Source organism: Carettochelys insculpta, chromosome 1 (genome assembly GCF_033958435.1).
Source record: "Carettochelys insculpta isolate YL-2023 chromosome 1, ASM3395843v1, whole genome shotgun sequence".
Classification (NCBI taxonomy): Eukaryota; Metazoa; Chordata; order Testudines; family Carettochelyidae; genus Carettochelys; species Carettochelys insculpta.
The window spans coordinates 227,121,165-227,143,017 of NC_134137.1; the positions used below are offsets into that span (position 1 = coordinate 227,121,165).

At 48.0% G+C, this 21,853-nt stretch overlaps 1 protein-coding gene across 1 annotated transcript in view; it reads right to left on the minus strand.

Moving 5' to 3' along the window:
- FSTL1 (follistatin like 1) overlaps positions 1 to 18,908 on the minus strand; it is a 99,960-nt gene extending 81,052 nt beyond the window's left edge. Inside the window, exons 1-2 of the mRNA XM_075000648.1 lie at positions 18,779 to 18,908; positions 18,592 to 18,648 (exon numbers count right to left, since the gene is read on the minus strand). Coding sequence (XP_074856749.1) covers positions 18,592 to 18,648; positions 18,779 to 18,781 — 60 coding nt within the window. The 5' untranslated portion in view covers positions 18,782 to 18,908. The remainder of the gene's footprint in view (positions 1 to 18,591; positions 18,649 to 18,778) is intronic.
- Between the last annotated feature and the right edge of the window lie 2,945 nt (positions 18,909 to 21,853).

Sequence of the window (21,853 nt, forward strand, 5' to 3'; positions counted from 1 at the left end):
CTGAACCATGGGCTAGTCTGAGGTGGTGCTCCCTCAGTTTCTCCTTTGAATGTGTAATTCTGTGGATAACTATTTAGTTATTGAAAGAGGGCGATTGATCCCCTGGGTTTCTCACCTCTCACATGGCGGACCTAACCACTGGGATTCAGAGTCATTTTCTCTTTCTATGGCCTAGTGAATAAATCTCCAAAGCACATCGGCTTCAACAAGAGAGACAGAGGGAGCTTGACACCAGACTATTCCATAGCTCCCTGCTCAGGGCACTCTCTGCGAGGTAGGAATCCCCACTGTTCAAATCCTCTCTCCCCCTCAGGCAGAGGGGGGAATTGAACTTAGATTCCAGGTAGCGTTCTAACCACTGGGATGAAAGTTACCAGCATGATCACCTCCTTCTCCTCCAGCTGTTTTATGTGCAGTGAGACAGGTGACTCACATATTCTCAAGAGAAACAAGAGACACTTAAGTCACCTGACTTGAGGAGAGGGGTCCACAATTGTGGGTTGCTAGCAGAGCCAGGTGCCGTCCTGCAGCCTGGACTTAACGGCTGAATGAGGTGAGAAGGGCAAGGCTAAGGACACACCTCAGTCAGTTGTTGACATCTTTCAGTGGGTAGTCTATGGGGCTCCCTGATAAGTGTGCTGGCTTTTGTCCATCTCTTTGTAAACAAAGGTGCCTATCTTTCCCCATGCATTACACAGGAACCTAGGATTCTAGCTCAGACTGTATGGATCACAATGTTGTTCCTGTGACTTTTTAGGTGCTTAAATGTTAGGCACCATCATGCACCACCCTACATGCATAAGTCCCTGTGAGAAGCCAATAGCCCTTTCTTCCAGATATGCGTTAGGACCTCACCTCCTGGGTCTTGAACTCACACCAGAGCATATATTGAAAATGTTGTTTTATAAAGCCCCCAAATTCAAAAAAATTATGCTGCTACTACTAAGAAAGGAGTAAAAAGAGCTTTGCCTCATGTTAATTGCTCTTTGACCCACAGTGCTGTCCTCTTATTCCATCCCTGGTGAAAGATGCTGCCAACCAAACAAATGCAGGGAAAAAAATTAAAAAAAAAGGACAAGGGTGGGCAAAATGTATTTTCATGTCTCCCTATGCACCTCAAAAGGGTCCATCTGAATGTTAACAAGCACAGGCAATTCCTCTTTTCTACCTTTGCTTTCTTTAAAAGGACAAAAAACCAAAATAATTAAATGCCAAACTTTAAGAGGTGACAGTATTGAAGTTATATGCTTAAACACAACATCAGGGAAGGCAAACACTAAGGTTTTCCCAATACCATTAGAATCTGTATTAATTAGTTATATTATAATAGTACAAAGAGGCCCTAATCTAGATGGTGTACAAATGGGATACTAAGGTCAAAAGAAGGGCAACAATATAGTTAGGTGTTTGTCTTGGGCTAGCTCAGGGGCTGGCAAGCAAAAGAGTAAGAGCCACTTTTTTCCGTATTCGATAAAAAAACAATAATTCAAGAGCCACAATGCATGTGAATGAGACAAGCCTTAATAAATAACATCAAACTACACTATTTGTAACTCCCACTTTCATAGTGCACACATAATGGTTTGTAATGTGATACATGTTTACTGCAGGATGTTCACCAACTTTGTACATATTCTATTGCTTCACCCTTTATATGTGTGTGCTTGTAACACTACCTTCCTGCTTTTCACTTCTGAACTTATTTATAACTATAACTTATATATATAACATTTTATTTATAACTATAACTTAAAATATAACATTATCATATCCCACAACGCACTGCAGATATTAGAGGGGGAAGTTATCTAACATTTTGCAATCACATATCATTTTATATTTACATATGAGTTGTTCATTGCTGGGCTTTTAGACATTCATCATTTATCGAAAATAATCAGGAGGGTTTTTTTTTCACTTTGCAATTACAGTGTCGGGAGCTACAAAGAAGTCCCTAAAGAACCGTATGCAGCTCCAGAGCCACAGGTTGCAGACCCCGGCATATTTAAACATCCAGCAACCTCCCAGACCCAGGACCGCAGGATATAGAAGAGATTACTGTACAACAAGTTTCCATCTACAACATTCTTCCAGCCCCACTTCCTCTTGCAAGCAGAGCTGCAACAGGTCCTCTAGCTATATTAAATTTAGCAGATTACTTCTGAAATTTCACAGAGGGCATAAATATAAGACACATACAAATATAAAGCATTACTCTTACAGTCACTCTTCTGCACCCCATTAGTTCAGTTTTGAGTGGTGGGATTATCACCATTCTGTGTTTTGCCAGTGTTTATCTGAATTTCTCAGAGTATTTTACAATCACCACTTTACTAATCCTCAAAACCTACTGTGCAGGAGGAAAGTATTAGTATTCCTGTTTCTGACAGGGGGAACTTCTTCAGAAACACTTAAAGCCTATAGCTTCTTAAAAAATAGTCTGGTGTTTTTGTTTTGTTTTGTTTTAAATTTGGGTGCCCAGGTGTGGAACGAAGTCTCTGAAAACTAGCTGCCGTGCTCTAATCACTTGGTCTACAGCCTCTACTTTCCTATACAAAAATACTTTGCTATAAAAATATCAACAATACATTCTTTAAAATCAAAGACAGCCATTGAAATATTTAAATAAATGTTACCTTGTTTTTTTAACAATATCTTCATTGCTGGGGGAGGGAGGAGGAAAAAAGTGGAGGAAGGAAAGTAATTTCCGTAGGTTGCCATAGTAACTAATGGGAATCACTAACCCATCTTCTTCTCATTAACCTTAGATAGACCTGTCAGTGAAAGTAAGCAATTCTGCCTTGTGCACAGAGCTACTGCCTAACTACAACATTAAATTAATGGGGAATCTACATTATCATAATGTCAAGTGCCTTCCCTACAGCATGTCTCCATTTGTTATCTCTGTGCTACAAACAAAAGCCATGAATAAACGATAAGCTGTAAGAGCTACTTCTTGCTTCCCTCAGAGGCAAGGTGAGCTCTGAATATGCAACACCCCCCTCTATACACTGCCTCAGCTCTACCTCTATGAACACCTGTCCCTATCTCTGGGTCAGTCGACAGCATTCAAGTGTACCAGCCCCCCAAAATGAGGGGGGTCCCACGGTTAGAACCTAATTGCATCATTGCTCCCCATGTACATAAATTAATTTGTCATTAATCTACACAATACTAGCACTACAGTGGGGATGGAAAATGTTATTAATATAACAGAAGATAGCATAAAACAAGTAACAGTCCCTTGCACGTGTACAGAACCTTCCATCCAATGGTCTCACAGAGCTTCACAAAGGGCTCTGAGCAAGTCCAGGCTAGAGGCTTTAGAAGAGGGACCCCCTATAACATAATCCTATAAACAGGATGTAAAACTGTCCTGATAAATTCATGGTGTCTGGTTAACATGACATCCCCCGCTGCTCCTCCAATCTTTGTGTGATTGAAGAGGCCATTATTTGCACCTGGACAATTTTGTTCAGTTCTGGGCATCAAATTATCAAAAAGATAGGGCTCAACTGGAGACATTTCAAAGAAGAGCAAGAAAATGGTCTTTTTTGATTGCAGGGATTGAGCTACAAAGACATTAAAAGAACTAAACATGAGAAGTCTGGAGTGGTAGAGGCAACCTATGTCTATAACAGCAAAGTCTAATACGAATTCAAAAATCGCCACACTTGCGGTTGTCACCTACTGTATTTGCCACATTATTCACACTCCCAGCTCCCTCCTAAATAAATGCCCTCCCCAGAGCCAGAAACTCCCAGAGCCCCCACCTCTAAATAAATGCCCTCCCCCTCCCCCAGTCAGGTACTCCCATACCTCCCCATTCCAACTCAATGACAGTGACTCACCAGAGCCTCTGTAGCTGCCCCCCATGTGCTTCTCCCGGCAAGTGGAGGGGAGCGTACGTGGAGTGGGCATACATCACTCCCCACATGCAGTTCTCAGGAGGAGTTGCAGTTAAAGGCTCCAAGAGATGTGGTTTGGCCACCCCCCACCCCCCATATTTGCCACAACACAGTGTTCTATTCACCACAAGTGGTGAGTAGTGAACGTATTGGACGCCACAGGTCTATAATATATGAAAGGTGGAAATAAGGAGGAAGGGGAATTATGCATTCATTAACACGGGGCTATGAGTAAGATTAATGGGATGAAATAAGGAAAGGGGATATTTATTATTTAATTATTTATTTGAGAAGTATATCAAGAAAAAAACCTGCTGACTTGAAGATGTATTAGGTTGTGGGATTGCTGTGGAAAGATAATAGGAAGAAGGTAGCACATAGAAAACAAGACTGCACAAAACACTAATGACTAGGATTTGCTAAAGTGACTTGATTCTGGGCACCAACTTGAGACATTGTAAAAGTTCTCAGCGGACAGGTGCTTGGCAAATTCTAAATCTCAGACTCCTGCTGTTTTGTTTTGTTGGAGTACAGACTAACACGGCTACTTCTCTGGGCTTAATACAGTAAATCCTTGAAATACACAGCTTCAAGGTGCACGCAACTCACTTTAACGCAAGTTGAGCACAATTTCAAGCTGCTCTATGGCTGTCAGCCTACCTAGCTGCCCACAGCTAAGAGCCCCTTCTCCCTGTCTTCCCTGAGTGGTTTCCCTGTCAGGCTGACAGCCGCAAGGCTAGGGGAAGGCAGGGAGAAGCAGCCGGGAAACGGAGTAGGGCTGGAACTTGACTAGAGCTTCCAACTTGCTTGAGAATTTGAGTTACGTGAAAGTTGCAGCAACACAACATGCAACACCCATGTAACTCGAGAGTTTACTACTGTGCACGGTAGGGAAGAAACCTGCATGACAGGGTGTGTGCTTATCCTGGCTACAGACACTTGTTGAGTGACTGACTTACAGCATGAGGCCATCATGCCTCTAAAACAGTGTTTCCCAAACTTAAAACACTTGGGACTTCAGCCTTATCAGCGTACCCCCTTTCCCAGTGCTTATCTCCTGATTTTTAGTAATTTATTTCCTGCCAGCTCATACCACGTGGAGCCACCAAACGGCCATCAGAGGACAGTAACTTGCAGCTTGCCTGCTGTAAAGTTAGACCTGGTCTACCCATAAAACTTATGCACAGCTATGACACTTGGGTGTGACAAATCCCTGACCTGACCCCTGAGTTCTACAGTTAAGGTAACCTAGCGTCTGATGTAGACACAACTACGGAGATGGAAGAACGCTTCCATCAACCCAGCTGTTTCTGAAGGAGGTGATATTCCTACAGAGATGGAAAAAACCCTTTCATCATGGTAGGCTGCTTCTGAAGAGCTATTCAGCATAGCTACACAACTGGAGTCCATTTAGTGTAGACAAGGCCTACTACTTTGAGAAGTGCAGTGCTGCACTTACAAGGGTTCCTCTATACTCTTCGGCTACATCTACACTTGCATTCCTCTTTTGAAAGAGGTATGCAAATAAGAGAAATAAAAAATGGAAATGAGGTGCAGATTTGAATATTCAGATTTGCATATTTGCATGTTCTTATTTCAAAATAGCTTCTTTCTAAAGAGGAAAACCAGTGTAGACACTGCTCTTTCAAAAGTAAACCCCATCTTCAAAAGAATCCTTCTTCCCATAAGAAAAGGGAAGAAGGATTCTTTCGAAGATGGGATTTACTTTCAAAAGAGCAGTGTCTACACTGGTTTTCTTCTTTCAAAAGAAGCTATTTCAAAATAAGAACATGCAAATGAGGTTCCAGATATGCAAATCTGTACCTCATTTGCACTTTATATCCCTTATTTGCATACCTCTTTCGAAAAAGGAATTCAAGTGTAGACAAAGCCTTCATGTTTCTGGGTCAGAAACAAAGCAGCCCAGCACAGGGCAGTCACCAACTACAGCTGTACAGGGTAGAAGGAAGTTTGTTACCTCACTGCTGCACATAGACCCTGTACACAATAAAAGATTTATCTTGACCCTTGGTCATCTTGTCAGTTAAGATACTACAGGATCCGATATTTAGGCCACTGTCAGATCAGTGACTGGGAGAAGAGTAGGCACTACCTGAGCTGTCCAGGCTCCTGGGTTCAATTAACAGCTCTCCAACATGAGTCTACCCCTTTTGGAAGCGGATTACAACCCTTTCAAATCATCCCTCACCACTGTCCCTGCAGAACGTTCCTTCTCCCTGCCCCTGCAGAATGTTCTTTCTCCCAAGCACAGACAGTAATCCAGATGTGGCTAACTGACCCCGGAGCTTTCTGATGGCCAGAAACCTGCTCCCCATAAACAACACCCTGTCCCCAGCCATAAAGGAAAAGAGAAGCTGCAGACAAGGCAGAAGAAGAAGCCCAAAGGTAGCTTGGCACATCTGTGAAGAGTTACAACATGCAGCAGGCAAGCAACTGGCTTCAGGCTACAATCACCTGTGGTCTTATGGGAAGGGCCCCAATGATACAGAAAGGCCTCCACGCACTGCGTTTCAGACAGATTTATCATCTAGTAAACAGCCTCAGACTTTACACCAGGAGCAATACCCAAACCTTGCACCACCGAGGGCCATGTAAGCAACATGCCAGCAACTAGAGGGCTTTTGCCTCATTTGCCTCTGTCCACATACATGCACAGAGACTCCTCGATCTTCATCTGAAGTCTTAGGAGCTGATCAGCTTTATCCGTGAATGGAAGTTACAAGGAGGGAACGGTCAAGAGTCCTATTACAAGACCACAAGTGTCAGATGGGGCCCTGAGATTTCAGTTTACCATAAATGGAGATTTTTCCCCCATACTATCAGAGAGGTAGCCGTGTTAGCCTGTATCTTCAAAACCAACAAGAAGTCCTGTGGCACCTTAACAACTAACAGATATTTTGGAGCATAAGCTTTCATGGGCAAAGACGCACTTCATCAGGTGCATCTGACAAAGTGGGTCTTTGCCCATGAAAGCTTACGCTCCAAAATATCCATTAGTCTATAAGGTGCCACAGGACTTCTTGTTGGTTTTCCCCATCCTGTGTCTTAAGTATGGTTATATCAACATATTTCTATCCTGGCTTCGGTTGCACATTTTCTATCATTCATTCCAACAGACATTCTGAATCTCCACTGACTTTTCTGTTTGGCAGGACAGGCACATGAAAGATTTAACTATATGAACAGTGTATGGAGCCTTGTGATAAAGGATTGTGGTTTTGAATTCTTACCAATATTTAGCAGTGAAGGCCAGTTAAGGAATACAAGCACAAATGTACAGGCATACTGGGGGAGAGTGAGTGTGACCTATTTGGCTAGATCATCAAGAATTTTGGCTTCTGATCTGAGCTTTGTCAAGGATTCTGTGTGACCTGGAGTGTAAAATTATAAAGAAATGACCTCAGGATGCAGATAGCTTTCCTGCTATCAACATATCTTGAAATACCAATTTCTGGGTAAAATTATCAAGAACAAGAAAACTCTAGCAGCATCTAGAGTCTGATTACCTCTGACCTAATCAGTTGGGATTCTGGTCTGGGAACTGTGCGGAGACTGCACTGGTGAGGGTGGCTAATAATCTCCTGTCAGTGGCTGAAGTTTAGGTGCCCCACTTGAAAATTCATGGACTCCCTGGACATACATCAGTCCCTTTGCTCGCCCGCTCCAAACCCAGCTCTAGCCCACCATGGGACAGCTGCAGTGGAGCATAAGGCATGCACAGCCATCCTCCATTCCTACTTTGAAACCTGCCCCTTTCTCTTGTCATGTTACCCATCTTTCAAAACTTCTGTCTGCACAGATTCCTCCATCTATTAAGACTGCAGGAACACCCACCTAGAGACCCAGGTCAGGGGATCAGAGCCTCACTGGGCTATAACTATACACAAACACAACCAATTTTAGGATGGTATTACTCAGCGTACTGGGATGAAATAAACCATGGAAGATTTAGGCTTGAAGCAGGCTGTTCCTGCTGATCAGAGAGAACACTGGACAGCGTTTCAAGAGAATGGTGGACATCCCACCACTTACAACAGTGGACAGCATATAGCCCCAGAGTATATGCTACGGGGAAACACTCTATGCTACCCAGCAGGAGTAGGAGTTATAACTCAAAAAGACCTATTAGACCAGATGGCACGTATCTCTTGGCTGTCTGGACACATTCTGTGTGTGTTTCAGAGAGCAAGAGAGGAACAGTTTAACTCACAATTATATAAGAAGATAAAAGCCATAATGGATTAGACCAAAGGTCCACCTAGCCCAATACTCTGTCTTCTGACAGTGGCCAATGCCAGAAGCTCCACAGGGAATGAACAGAATAGGTAACCAAAGTAATCCATTCCTTATTATTTAATCCCAGCTTCTGTTAGAGAGTGGCTAGGGACACCATCTCTGCCACTAAGCCAGCTCCTGCTTTCAAACCAGCATTTAATCTGCTTCATCAAAACATTTGCTCAGATGCTTGAGAAAGAGACTGAATCCACCTGACTTCCTCCACTTACTGAGCCAGCTCATCAAAAAGGAACCTTTAGAGTGAGTCCCACCCCAGTGAGCCCCAATATCTTTGCTGTGACTGGTCACAAAGGCTATTCTTTAATTTCACTGTACAGTAATTAACTGTAATCAGCAACAACATTCTGAGCCTCCAAACGTCTGCTGCAGGAATTAGGGAACTAGGGAGTGGAGTAGTAAATAAGAATTCACAGGACTCCGGAGTTTGGGAATAAGATCTGCAGACATTCATCCCTGAATAGCAATAATTGGATCTGCAATTCAAACCTATCTGATGTCTGTTCAATACTCTAGATGAGATGAATCACAGGTTTCAGCCCAAGTCAGAGTTCTTAGGAGAACATATTGCTCACAGTCATTGTCATTTATGATGACACTATCTGCAGCCTTATATGGTGCCTGTCACCTGGCTTTCAGAGCACCTTGGTATCTGAACTATCAGTTCCCACAGACAAACTAAAGGACCGAAGGGGTCACAGGCTGGAACTCCCCTCTGACCACTAACTGAGGTATGGGTTGAGGCAAGTGGCTGGAGTATCTTGCACCGCCACTGCTCATACTGTGTTTTTCTGTGCTTAAACACAGGGCATAAGCCTCTCTACCTGTTAATCCAGCACCTTATTCATTTCAGAATTGTCACTCTATGGCTACGTCTACACTAGCACACTACGTCGAAGTAGCCCATTTTGAAGTAAGGACATCAAAATCGGCTACTTCGACGCGTATCATCTACGCGTCCTCCAGGGCTGGTGCCGTCTACATTCAACGTCGAAGTAGCAACGGGGAACGTCAGAAGGAGCCTCCCCAGAAGGAAACACAGAGTGTCCACACACACAAGCGCTCCGCATTAAAATAAGGGGCCAGCAAAGCCCATGGACCGGGTCACAGGCTGGACTAGCCCTTCCAGGTTAACACCAAGCTGCTCCTTTAAAGGGCCCCTCCAGACACACCCGGCCTGCACAGCACGAGGTACACAGGGTACTCTCCCCACTCTCACAGACCAAGTCACAGCAGATATGGACCCCCAGCAGCAGCAGGAAGAGGAGGCCCTCCAGGTAGTCATCCGGGGGCAAGCGCCCTACTAGGTGCTGCCCGGGAGGCCGCCCAGTGGTTCCTGCCAGAGGACCCCTTCCCGGGGGCAGATGGGGACGGCCCGTGACCACCAGGCTCCCCTCTTCCTCCTCCACCGGCTGCTCCCCTACCTCTGGAGCTACCCCAGCAGCTCCGAGTGGTGGGAGCAGCTGGTCACGAGGGAGTGGGACGAGAACATGTGGCTGCGGAACTTCCGCATGTGCCAGCAGACCTTCCTGGAGCTCTGCCAGTGGCTCACCCCCATACTGAGGCACCAGGACACCCGGATGTGGCGCTCCCTCCCCATCGAGGGGAGGGTCGCAATAGCCGGCTGGAAGCTGGCCACTCCTGACAGCTACCGCTTCGTGGGACACCAGTTTAGAGTGGGAAAGGCTACAGTTGGGGCCATCGTCATGGAGGTAAGGAGGCCCAGGCATGCACCCATTGGGGGGTGGGGGGGCTGGGGGTGGGGCTGGGGAGGGAGGAGTACCAGGGAGTGAGGGGCTGGGCGGTGGGGTACCCGGGGAGGCGCCCAGGAGGGGGGCCTGGGGGAAGGGTCCTGGGGCACCCTACACACCCTCATGGGTGCCTGTGTTCCCTCCCCACAGGTGGTCCATGCACTCAATGCCATGATGCTCCAGAGGGTCGTCCAACTTGGGGACCTGGATGCAGCCGTCACTGGATTCGCCACCATGGGGTTTCTGAACGGCTTCGGGGCCCTGGACAGGACCCACATCCCCATCCGCGCCCCGGACCACAGCGGAGGAAGATACATAAACTGCAGAGGCTACCACTCTGTGGTCCTGCAGGCCATGGTGGACAGTTGGGGCCGCTTCCAGGACGTGTACGTGGGCTGGCCCAGCTGCACACACGATGCCCATGTTTTTAGGAACTCGGGCCTGTGCCCCTGGCTGGAGGTGGGGACCTACATCCCCCAGAGAGATCTCCCTCTGGGGGACACCACTGTGCCCCTGCCTTGTGGCGGACGAAGCCTACCCCCTCCAGCCCTGGCTCATGCGCCCATACACCGGCCCCCTCAACGCCAGCCAGGAGCAGTTCAATGCCCACCTGAACCACACCTGCCAGGTGGTGGAGAGGACCTTCGGCTGTCTGAAGGGCCACTAGCGGTGCCTCCTTGCCCACCTGGACGTCAGCCTCCAGAACATCCCCCAGGTTGTGGGCACATGCTGCATGCTCCACAACATTGTCGAGAGCAAGGGGGAGGCTTTCGTCCAGGGGTGGGCGGTCCACACTGGCACAGGCTTACCCCAGCCAGCCACTGCACCCAGCCGCCAGGCCCACCGTGAGAGGGTATGGGTCCATGAGGCCCTGTGGGCCCACTTCGATCAGGGAGAACCCTGAGCACCTCCTTGGCCTTCCCCGGAGGACACCGCCCCCTCCCATAGCCCGCAATGCCCGCACACCGCCCCCAACACCCGCACGCCACCCCCGCAACAAGCATATGCCTCCAGTTATTTGGAAAATAAAACCTTTTTTTTTTTTTAAAACTGCTAACTTTGTTTTGTGCACAACAGAAACTGCAACCAATATACATGGGGGACAACTATATACATAGGGGCCCGGCGGACATCTCGGCCATTGTCCCATCAGTCTGGGGTGGGGGCAGAGGGGCACAACCCCTGGCGGGTACGGTTCGCAACCCCCCCCACCCGTGTCCGCAGTCCCCGGCATGGCCAGCTGGGGGCTGGGAGGACTGGCAAGTACGGTTGGGATGCCTCCACTGGCTGGTCTTCAGCCCCAGTGGGCTCTGGTCCTGGGGAATTTGCAGGCAGCACGGCAGGTGGGGTGGCAGGTGGGGCAGCAGGTGGCAAGGCAGATAGGACAGCAGGCGGCATGGCAGGGGGGCATCGGGTGGAGCAGCCCGGAGGGCAGCAGGGGGCAGGAGCCGGGCGATGGCCTCCTGGATCAACGCGGCTATGTCCTGGAAGACCCCCATGAAACCCTCCCATGACGCCCACTGTTGGGTGGACTCCTCCCGGGCGAACCTCAGTCTCTCCTCCGCCACCTCCATCTGCCGCCGGAGAGCTGCCAGGAGATCGGGGTTCACAGGGGCCATCCCCAGGGTCCAGCAGTGGTGGGACCGTCCCGCTGGCCTTGGGGGTGTCTCTGGGCACTGGCGGTGGCTGACCTCCAGCAGGGCATCAGGGACGACAGAGGGTGCCTGGCTTCCGCGGGCATCGGATGGTGCAGATGCAGAGAGGGAGAAAGGGAGGGAAAGGCTTTTAGTACCATGCTCTGGCCCGTGGCCTGTTCCCCCCACCGCCCCCTTGGGTGTCGGGTCTCCGTCCCTGTCAGTGACTGTGATGTCCCTGTTGGCTGTCCCCATAGCATTGTCCCCGCACCCCCGGGGTTAAGGCACAGTGCTGTCCATGGGTGCGGGCGCTGATGGCCGTGCCACCATCCTGGGACCATGCTGTGGCTGTGTGGTTGTGGGTTGGGGTCCGCTGTGGGTGTGTGAGGCTCCCGGTCGTGTCTGGTGCCCCCGCCCCATGGGTGTGCACCCTGTGGGGTACGTACCTGACTGTCCATTGCCGCGGTCGGGGGAAGCCTGGTGGGCAGACGCCCAGCTGGTGCTCCAGGAGGGGAGGTCTCTGGGAAGCGCCCCCTCCTTGCTGCTGGACCCCTCCTCTGCTGTCCTGAAGGGGGGTCCTCAGGTGGGCCCTGGGGTGCAGGGCTGGCCTCCGGGCCGGCCTCCGGGCCAGACTCCGGCTCCGAGACCTGCTGGGGCTCATCGGCCATGGTGTCAAGGGTGGCTGCGGGGGAGGAGGTGTCCAAGGGGTCCAGGATGGCCCTGAGCTCCCTGTAATAGAGGCAAGTGGCGGGGGTGGCCCCAGACCAGCTGGCCGAGTCCCAGGCCCGGGCGTACCCCTGCTGCAACTCCTTCACCTTACTCTGGATGTGATCCGGAGTGCAGGCAGGGTGACCCTCGGCAGCCAGGCCCTTGGCCAGTCGGGCAAATGCTTCTGCATTCCGCCGCTTGCTCCCCATCATATGGAGCACCTCCTGTTCACCCTAGAGCCCCAGCAGGTCTCAGAGCTCAGCCTCTGACCAGGAGGGGCCCTGCCTCTTTTTGGCCCCCCGCTTGGCTGCTGGGGGTTGCCTGGGTCCCCTCAGGAGGGGAGCCCTGTGGGGGCTCGGGGGGCTGGCTCGATGCCACAGCTGGTGGCAGTGCAGATCGGTGCCTCTGGAAAGTGTGCAGGGCTAGCACATGCGTGTGCTGCTGCCTGCACGCTCTCAGCTTCCTGCCACAGGAAATCCAGGTCTGTGGTGCTTTAAAGGCTGCTGCGCGTGGGGACCATAAAGCCCCACAGGGGCTGGACAGAGCGTCTCAACCCCTCAGCTGATGGCCGCCATGGAGGACTCTGCTATTTTGAAGTAGTGGGACGCAGATCGTCTACACACACCCTACTTCAACATTCAACGTTGAAGTAGAGTGCTATTAGCCATTTCAACGTCTTGCCGCCTAATGTCGATTTCAACATTGAAATAGCACACGGTGCATGTTGACGTGACGTGTGCTATTTTGATGTTATGCCGGGCTAGTTCAAAGTAGCCGGCTAGTGTAGACGCACCACGTGTCCCTGTTCTGTCTACTGAATCAGTGTGAAGTAATGCAAATAGCTACATGCACAGTTGAGCAGTCTCTCAGTTCAGAATACCATCAGGTTCCTATACCACTGGGATTTGTGGTGTGTTACCACCCAATTTTTAGGTTCTCATCTATTTTTGGCTTTTTTTTTTACACATGATTTTATGAATTACACCCATGTGACAGCCTGGGTTTTTAATCACTAATTAATATTATTGGTATTATAAGAGTAGTGCCTTGGAACTGCAATTAATGGCCAGGATCCCATTGTGCTGGACTATGAACAGACGCATACAAAGATGATGCTTCCTGCTGCGAAGAGCTAGTAACTGGTAGAGTGCACAGGATGACACAGAATACATCAAAACCCATAGGGCCCTATCACATTCACAGTTCACTTTGGTGAATTTCATAGCCATAGAATTTTTAAAATAATAAAATTTCCAATTTCAGCATTTTAAATCTGAAATTTCAAGATGTAAGAGTTGTGTGTGTGTGTGTCACAATGTTATTTTAAAGTGACTGTAGCACTGCTACATTTATTTCTTTGCTGCTGCTGGAGGCGGCGCTGCCTTCAGAGCTGAGCAGCTGGAAAGCAGCAGCTGCTGGCCAAGACCCCAGCTCTGAAGGCATCATCATCACTAGCAGCAGTGCAGAAGTAAGGACTGCAATACCACACCATAACTCCCTTACTTCTGCACCACTGCATGCAGAGCTGGGCCACGGCTACTGGCAAGATGCTTCCTTCAGAGCTAGATGCTCTGCTAACAGCTGCTGCTTTCTGGACACTCAATTCTGAAAGCAGTGCAAAAGAAAAGGTAGGAATACCACACCCCTCCTAAAATAATATTGTGACCCTTCTAGAACTCCCTATTGGGTCAAGACACCTTCTTTGAGAAACTGTGAAATCTGTATCATTCAGGATAAAACCATACTAAAGACTTCATAGGGAGGGGACCAGATCTCACATAGTCTGACCTGTTTTTCAGGCTGTGAATTTGGTAGGGCCCTTCCCATACTGAAAGCACCCACAAAGTGTGCAAAAGTTTAGATATAGATCCAAATCAGCATTTCAGATCTGTCTCTAAAATAAACCACAGTATTAAATGTTTGAGTTTTTTCTTTGATAACACCAAAGACATCAGCCTAGGGGATAAAACTTCATGCACTTCATTCTTAGATCAGCTCATACTTTGGAATATGGCAGGAGTGTCTATAGCAGAGGCCCTGTGGAGACAGACACAATCTGGCTAAATGAGGCACTTCTGGGAACCCATCTCATCTGGCTCATGAGATGTGATAGAAAAACAAAGGCTGGTTAACAGGAGTCTCATTACTTTGGGAGGATGCATTTGGCAGAGTTCTGTCACAAACTTTCATCTCTGCAAAGAAAAACATCCCTCGCCATGCAACACCATGCGAGAAAGATCAAAGGCACCCCAGTCCCTCCTGACAGAGAACCAGCTGGTCCAATAACAGCAGCTGGAGTCCATGCAGTAGGCAATACCATGAGTTTCAATCACTCCCCTCAACTTGTGTGGGGAGGGGATCTGCATACTATGCCACTTCTTACCAGCAACTCCCTGTTAATTACTGACAAAGAATTTGGCAGATGAAGGCCCTCATTTCATGCTGGTAGATTTGCACAGCCCAGACTTGTCAGTAAACAGCAGCTTTGTTAGCAGCGGGATGCCACAGACTCACACACAATCATGCATTATACACTCCACATTTCTCATATTCTGAAGATTGCTATATCCATCCAAGAAGACCAGGCCACTGAATTCACCCTATCTATAGGTACCATGGGCAGGGATTAGATCACAGCACAAGGGTCCTAGGACACAGCTCTGAAGTTCCAGTGCTGATTGAGTCCTCAGTCCCGCAAGGTGCTCAGCTCTCTGGCCTAATACAGCACAAGACTTAAAGTTAAACACATGCTTAAGTGTTTTACTGGACTGCGTCAAAGGATTCTACACCCCAAATGTCTGAGCTCTTGCTGTGTGGCACTGGCTAAGTCACTTTTCTCTTTCCATCTAATGAATTTATAACATTCTCATCATCACGGACATCTAGGTCCAATCAGCTTCCAAGTATTGACACAAATGTAGGATTCCAAGGTGGTAGATGGCATCACAGTACACGTAACAGTCTGACTGTGCTTCCAGGGAACCCAATGGCAACATTCCCTTTCGCTTGAAACCATGCCTATACTAGTAGACAACTCACACTGTAGTTTTGAAACATATTAGCTGGTCATGGTAAACTACTAAACTTAACCCCTACCTTGTTTAAATAGATGCCCTGTCTACAGTAGGGTTTTGACATGTTAAAGTTACGTATTAAAAATTGGTAAAACTTCCGATATATAGACACAAGTCCTCTGATCCTGTAAACACAACTGAACAGAGTGTCTGGATTCATTTCTTTTTAACTGGGTATTTACATACTATTGCTTCAGTACAAAGGGACGCAACGTGCACAGTATACAAGGTTTTAAAGGCTTAAAGGTTAACTGAATACACTCAGCTCCTTTCTCAGGGAAGAGAATATGGAGAAACTAAAAGACATTTTGACTCTCCCTTTCTTCTCTTCTATCTCATTCAGTCACCTCACTATAAACTGCGCTTCCCTGAATCATTCCTTACTCCCAGAGAAAGGAGAGCTATGAGCACAAGCAGTCCCATCTTCGTGGCTACCCATGCAACACTAGCATACAAATCTTGCATTGAAAAGCTGATCCCTCCAGCTGAATCATACTGCCCAACCGGGGGCAGGAGAGGGATTCCAGATGCTGACCCCAGAAGAGAAAGATATATAAAACTACATGAGCATGATGGCTGGATTCCATCTGGGTGGTAGGGTTCAGTGTCCATGGCTCCTGTGATTGTTACTGAGCTTAGCGAAAAAAAACTCCCACATTTTGGCAAGTCTACAATTTTCCAGTCTTCACAAAGAATCCCAGGGACCTTTTCTGAAATTATTTCTTCTAAATAAAGATCAGTATTGGGCCTAATAATAGCACTGGGATGAGTACAAGATAGCAATCTAGACAGGTAGAGACAGCTATGCTTCAGTGGCACTTACTAGCAATTTTGTCTACACAGGAACTAAAGGTTAAAAACCCAGTCTTTATTTTCTGAAAACACTGAATGCCACTAACCACAGAATCCACCAAAATCAGAGAGGATATTATTCATGAAATCTAAGAGGCATGCAATATGTTTCTATGGCATGTTCTTAACAGCTGAACAAAACATATTTATATTTGTATATTATTGCATGTCACTGACATTTAACAATAACAAGTAGAACTAAGATAAGGGTTTAAACTTCAGTGTTTTCTGAACACCAACTAGTCTGTAGTCTTCAAAAACAGCCAACTCTTCATACGACAAATAGGTCAGGATTTCCCCCACCGCATGTGACAGCCATATTTAGGTATCTAATTTGAAAAGTGCTGAGCATTCACCAGCTCCTGTAGACTGAAATGGAAAAACCAGGTACTTTGCACTTCTGAAAATCAACCCACCTAGCCAATTTTGAAATTGAGTCAATTTTGAAATTGAAGGGGGGCAGCAAAAGTCATTCCGTCTGGTGGAGTTAATATTTTGAGTTAAATGCCCTGTTATTCTAGAATAATAAACTTTGCCCTGTGGACGCAAGGTTTTTTTCTCCAGCAAAAAGGCAGTTGTCCACAAAAATCAAAACCAAAAAATACAATATAGACAATCCCTAAGTGTTGACCTACCCTGTGGCTATATCTCCACTGGAAGCTTGGGGCATGATGCCAGGCTCACCCAGACATACTTGTGCCAACTGTCATCAAGTTAGTGGACTAAAAGTTACAGACATACTTGTGCTGACTCTCATCAAGTTAGTTCACACAGCCCTGTTGCTAAAAGCTGTGTAATGTAGACTTGAGAGGGGCAAAATCACACCCTCAGCTCCAAGTGTAGATGTGTCTAAGATGGATAAATCTGCCTCCTGTTTGAATTCCAGCTTCTTTAGGCCACTGTTGGAGGTGATATATGGAAATTCTGACTCTGTAAGTATGTCAGGTGTTAAGGGAGGAGTAATATTACTATATTATTACGCCCATACAAATGTGAAACATTTATACATGCTATAGCTCAAACCCACTCCTTCTCAGTTTTCATGGACACTGCACAAAGGCCAGTGTGGCAGTATGAGCTGTGACCCTGTCACCTTTCCATCTCACCTCCTCATGCATGCCATAGTACTCTGCATTTTTATCTCCTTTCCAAGAATCTGATATCGGGAGGAGTTCATGGAAGAGGTTTTTTTTTGTTTTTTGAAGTCTTCTGTAGTATTCTTAAGCCTGTCTCTGCCTTAACTGTGGTGGTGATAACAATGGGTGGGAGGCAGAAAAATGAGCTGTTTTGTATGAAACCATACATGTTTATACATTTTTAGGCAGAGCCAAATTGTGATGCTTCAGGGTGTGGCTAGCCATCTGTAACAAATGTGAAGGGGGTAAAAAGCAAGTGGAAAAAAGATCCGCCCCCCCGCCCCAGGGATTTCTTTTCTTCATGAATGCACATTCTGTTTCTCCCCCAAGTGCAGCTTGAGTTAATTTTCTTTAAATCACTTCCACATTTTCCTGCTGTAATTATAAAATTGTTTCAGACCTCACTTTCAGGAAGACTGTAGACAGGGAATTCAGGCACTACCTATTTTCTGTCAACAGACCTTTGGGTTTACGAGTTTGGAGCTGATGGGTTTTCATGGCTGAAGAAGGTCAATGCAGAAAAAAAGAAATGGTCAGAGAAACTACAGTCTCTCTTTAAAACTTGAAAGCATGAAAGTACAATAATGTAACACAAGAAGATCATACAACAGGGCTTAGGTTTTGGCAGAGAATTTTCAGCTCTAATACAGCACATGGCAACAACATTGTGTTATGCTTTTTAAAATATAAAAAGGCGCTAACAGTAAACCTGGTGGATGTAACTTTAGCTACCCCCGGAATACATAACGACAAGGATCCCCATTCACACCATATGCTGAAACTTTTATCCCAAGGGGGAAAAAAACACAATGCAGATGCATTTTTCACCAAATAAAAGGGAGAGCTTCGGAGGGAGAGTCTGTTAATTGTTTAAACTACTTTAAGGACAGTGTAAAAAATCAAGGGCTCTTCTGAACCCCCCAGAACTATCACGTCCTCCAAATACCTACCCCGCCATCTGTTTTTCCCCAAAATCCCCCTGCTCTGGATACTCTGCCGCCTATGGTAAAGGCGCACACATTTGCTTTTTATACTCCTCCGCTCCCTGCATTTCAGGTTCCAACTTTGCAACAGACCAATTCCGCTCCCGATTCCTCGGGCTAAGGCAAAGCCCCGTGCTTTTTGGTAGGGTTCAAGATCTCTCGTGTACGTGAGCCGACCGGGCAAGCCAGCCGGTCTGCAAAAGGAAGTGCCCGGGGAAGCCCCCCGCCTACCTCAGCCTGCAGCCGGGCGATGGCCACCAGGGCGAAGAGCGACAGACTTTTCCAAATCTGCAAAAGTAAGCGCGAGAGGAAGAGGCGCGTGAGGCGGGGAACGGGGCTGAGGAAGGAGGAGGCGCCCAGCAAACTTCCCCGGGATCCCCTCTCGTGAGGTGTCCTTCCCCGCCCCAGCCCTTCTTACCATGTTGCTCCTGGCTCGGGAGAGGGGCCGTCTGGGAGCAGGAGCGAAAGAAGCGGAGAAGGGACCCTTTGCTGCCTTTTCCCTCCTTCTTCAGGAAATTTGAGCAGCGGTCTCTTCTCCCCCTCCCCAGCGGGCCCAGCTCCGCCCCCGGCCCCCTTCACCCACTCCCTCCACTCGCTCAGCTCAGCCCAGCCTCCCGCCCCCTCCCCCCGGGCCAGCCGTGCGCGCGCTCCGGCTCCCTGGCTGGGAGGGCCGCGGAGCTGCCGTGGGAGGGGACTGAGGCTTTCCATACATCCCTACGGCGGCAGGGGCCCTCCCCCGCCTGGCCGCCCCCCCCCCGGGGTAGCAGGCAGCGGCAAGGAGACAATGCACTGGACGCCGAGTCTTTCATTAAAGACTGTGTCACGTGAGGAAGCCTCCAGCCTGTGTCCGGCCAAAATTGGCAGCCCTAAAAGGGGAGGAAGGTGGCCCCGGAGTGCGAACGGGAGGGGTTTGAGGAGCAGCTGGAAGAAGACGCCAACGGGGATAAGTCCTCCCCTGTGTCTCCCCCAACCAGGGCCACCACTAGGGGGATTTGAGGTCTGGGACAACTCCTCTCCCCCAATACCCAAGCCCGGGGCAACTGCCTCCCCACTTCTGCTCCATCCTGCCCCACCCTTATGCCCTCTCCACCCAAGTAATACAAGCCCAGGGATTACAAGGCCTGGCACAAAGCAGCAGCAGTCCCCCCCGCCCCACTCGCTGCGGCTATGGAAGCTGGAGTGCCCCAGCAGCCCGTGCGTCTGTCCTGTCCATGGGATGATTACAGCAGCTGCCATGGCCCTCCCCCCAAAGTATGGGGCCTGGAGCAGCCACCGTGAACTGTCCTATGACTAGGATGGGTCTGCCTCCAACAATGGAGTGAGGCTGCCCTGATCGGGGTGCGGCAGAGACATGCAAATGCACAAGAGAAGGGGTAAATGGGGTGCAGCAGTGGCATAAGCTTGAAGTTGAAATTAGGGTGGGCCTCAACTTCTGGTGGACAGGCAGTCACAATAGTGGGACCCATGGCGTGAGACACCCCAGGAGCATGGAGTCACCAGCTGGCTCCCTGGTTGGCAGAGGGCCAGTCACATCCACCCTGCAGGGAAGCTGCCCTGACATGCAAGATTGATCACTGTCCAGGGAGGCTCTGAGGGGTTCCAGAGGCCAAGCACAGAGATGTAAGACCTCTTGTGCCTGTAGAGCTGCCAACCCTCCAGAGTATGTCCTGGAGTCTCCAAGAATTAAATACTAATCTTTCGTTAAGAATCACGTCATGTGACGAAGCATCCAGGAATACAACCAATCAAAATGGGTGACCCTAGCTCTGAGATGCAGAAATGCCCTCCCTACTCCTAGCCCAGTGCTACATGCTGGTCTTCTTCCTACCTCTGACAAACCAGCTGCAACACATTCCCTCCAGGAACTGCATCCCCCAACACTCTGCCCCAGCCCAAAGTCCACTCCTGCATCCCCAGCCACACCTGGAGCCTGCAATCCCAGCTGAGAGCCCTGCACACACACTCAAACCCCCTAACTCATCCCAGTGAAGGTGAGTGAAGGTGGGGGAGAGCAAGCAACACAGGAAGCAGGGATGAAGTGAGTGGGGTTAGGGCCTCAGAGAAGGGATGGGACAGAAGTGTTGAGTTTTGTGGAATTAGAAAGTTGGCAGTCCTGCTCACGCATCACTGTGGCACATAGCACGAGCACGGCTGTTCTGATGCAGGAGTCTCAGGCTTCTGGGGCACAAACTTGGCATCAGCCACTGGCTGCCCTCAGGCTCCCCCACTGCTTTATGCTGTGCACCCAGAGGAACCAGTTGGAGCTGGGTGCCCTTCCAGTGCAGGTGGTGACTTCTACTGGGAGGAATCAGTGATGCTGGTGGTGTGGTACAGGCCCACAGGCTCAGATTTGGGTGGGCCTTGGTGGCAAGTGGAAGAGCAAGTCTGGATCATTTAGGCCCACCTGTGTCTGCACCCCTGAGATAAAGTGTCAGTGCTGGCCACAGCCTTCTTCTCCCTGATTCCTTTACATTTACCAAAACAAAGCAGTGGAAAGATGGTAGCCCTGACATGAGCCTTGAGTGTCTGGAGGTGTAGGGGTATATGAAAAATGGAAAGACCCTCAACACTTGACTTTGTGGCTCTTAATAACTTTTCAGGATTAAATAATGATACTATGAGCCATATTTTTCTATACACAGATATCTATATCTATATATATTCAGTCAGAATGACATTTGCTTTAGATTAATAGAACAGCTACAAAAAATAACAAAAGTAAACTCACTGAGAATGCAGTGTATATCTCTCCTCTGTCACAGTCTGTGCAGAACTAACACAAAAGGGCTGATGGCCTCCATTGATAGCAGAGTATGGTCTCTATAGATAGCAGAGCAAAGATTGAAAAGCAATGTATATAGAAAACAAAGGCATAACAGTTACATAACTGAATAAAATACACTGTCTGATACACATTTAATTTCTATAGCTGAAAATTCAAAATGTGCCATTTAACAATGGAGATCATGGGTGAGGGGACGCATAACCACTAAATACTCAAGAAAATAATTAGTCAGGAATCCTTGTGGCTTATGTATTGCGTGTCTAACAAAGAGTTTGGATCAGAAGCACTAATAAGGGGAAAGCTATTGCCTCTACAGAAATAAAATTACATGTATCAGTATTTCCACTTATTACCAATATTAATCCAAACTCTTTGTTACGTCTATAGTATCTGAGTCATAAGGATGACAGTATATATATCCCCAACCAATAACACTGTTAAAAACAGTTGATATTGCTCAAGGGCACATGCTACCAAGACAACTATAAAAAGAATCAGGAAATCACTAGTTAAATCTTCTTTCAACCCTTGTAGGCCCTTATCTCAATCACATCCATCACCATCATACATAAGCCTCTGCCTTCCACCCCCATACTAAATGTGCAATCATTAACAATGGTTGTGTGGAGTGGCTAGAAATGGGATTGATTTCTGTCTGCAGCATCCATTCTGAATGGTGCTAAGACATGGCTCCAGCTCAAGACAATG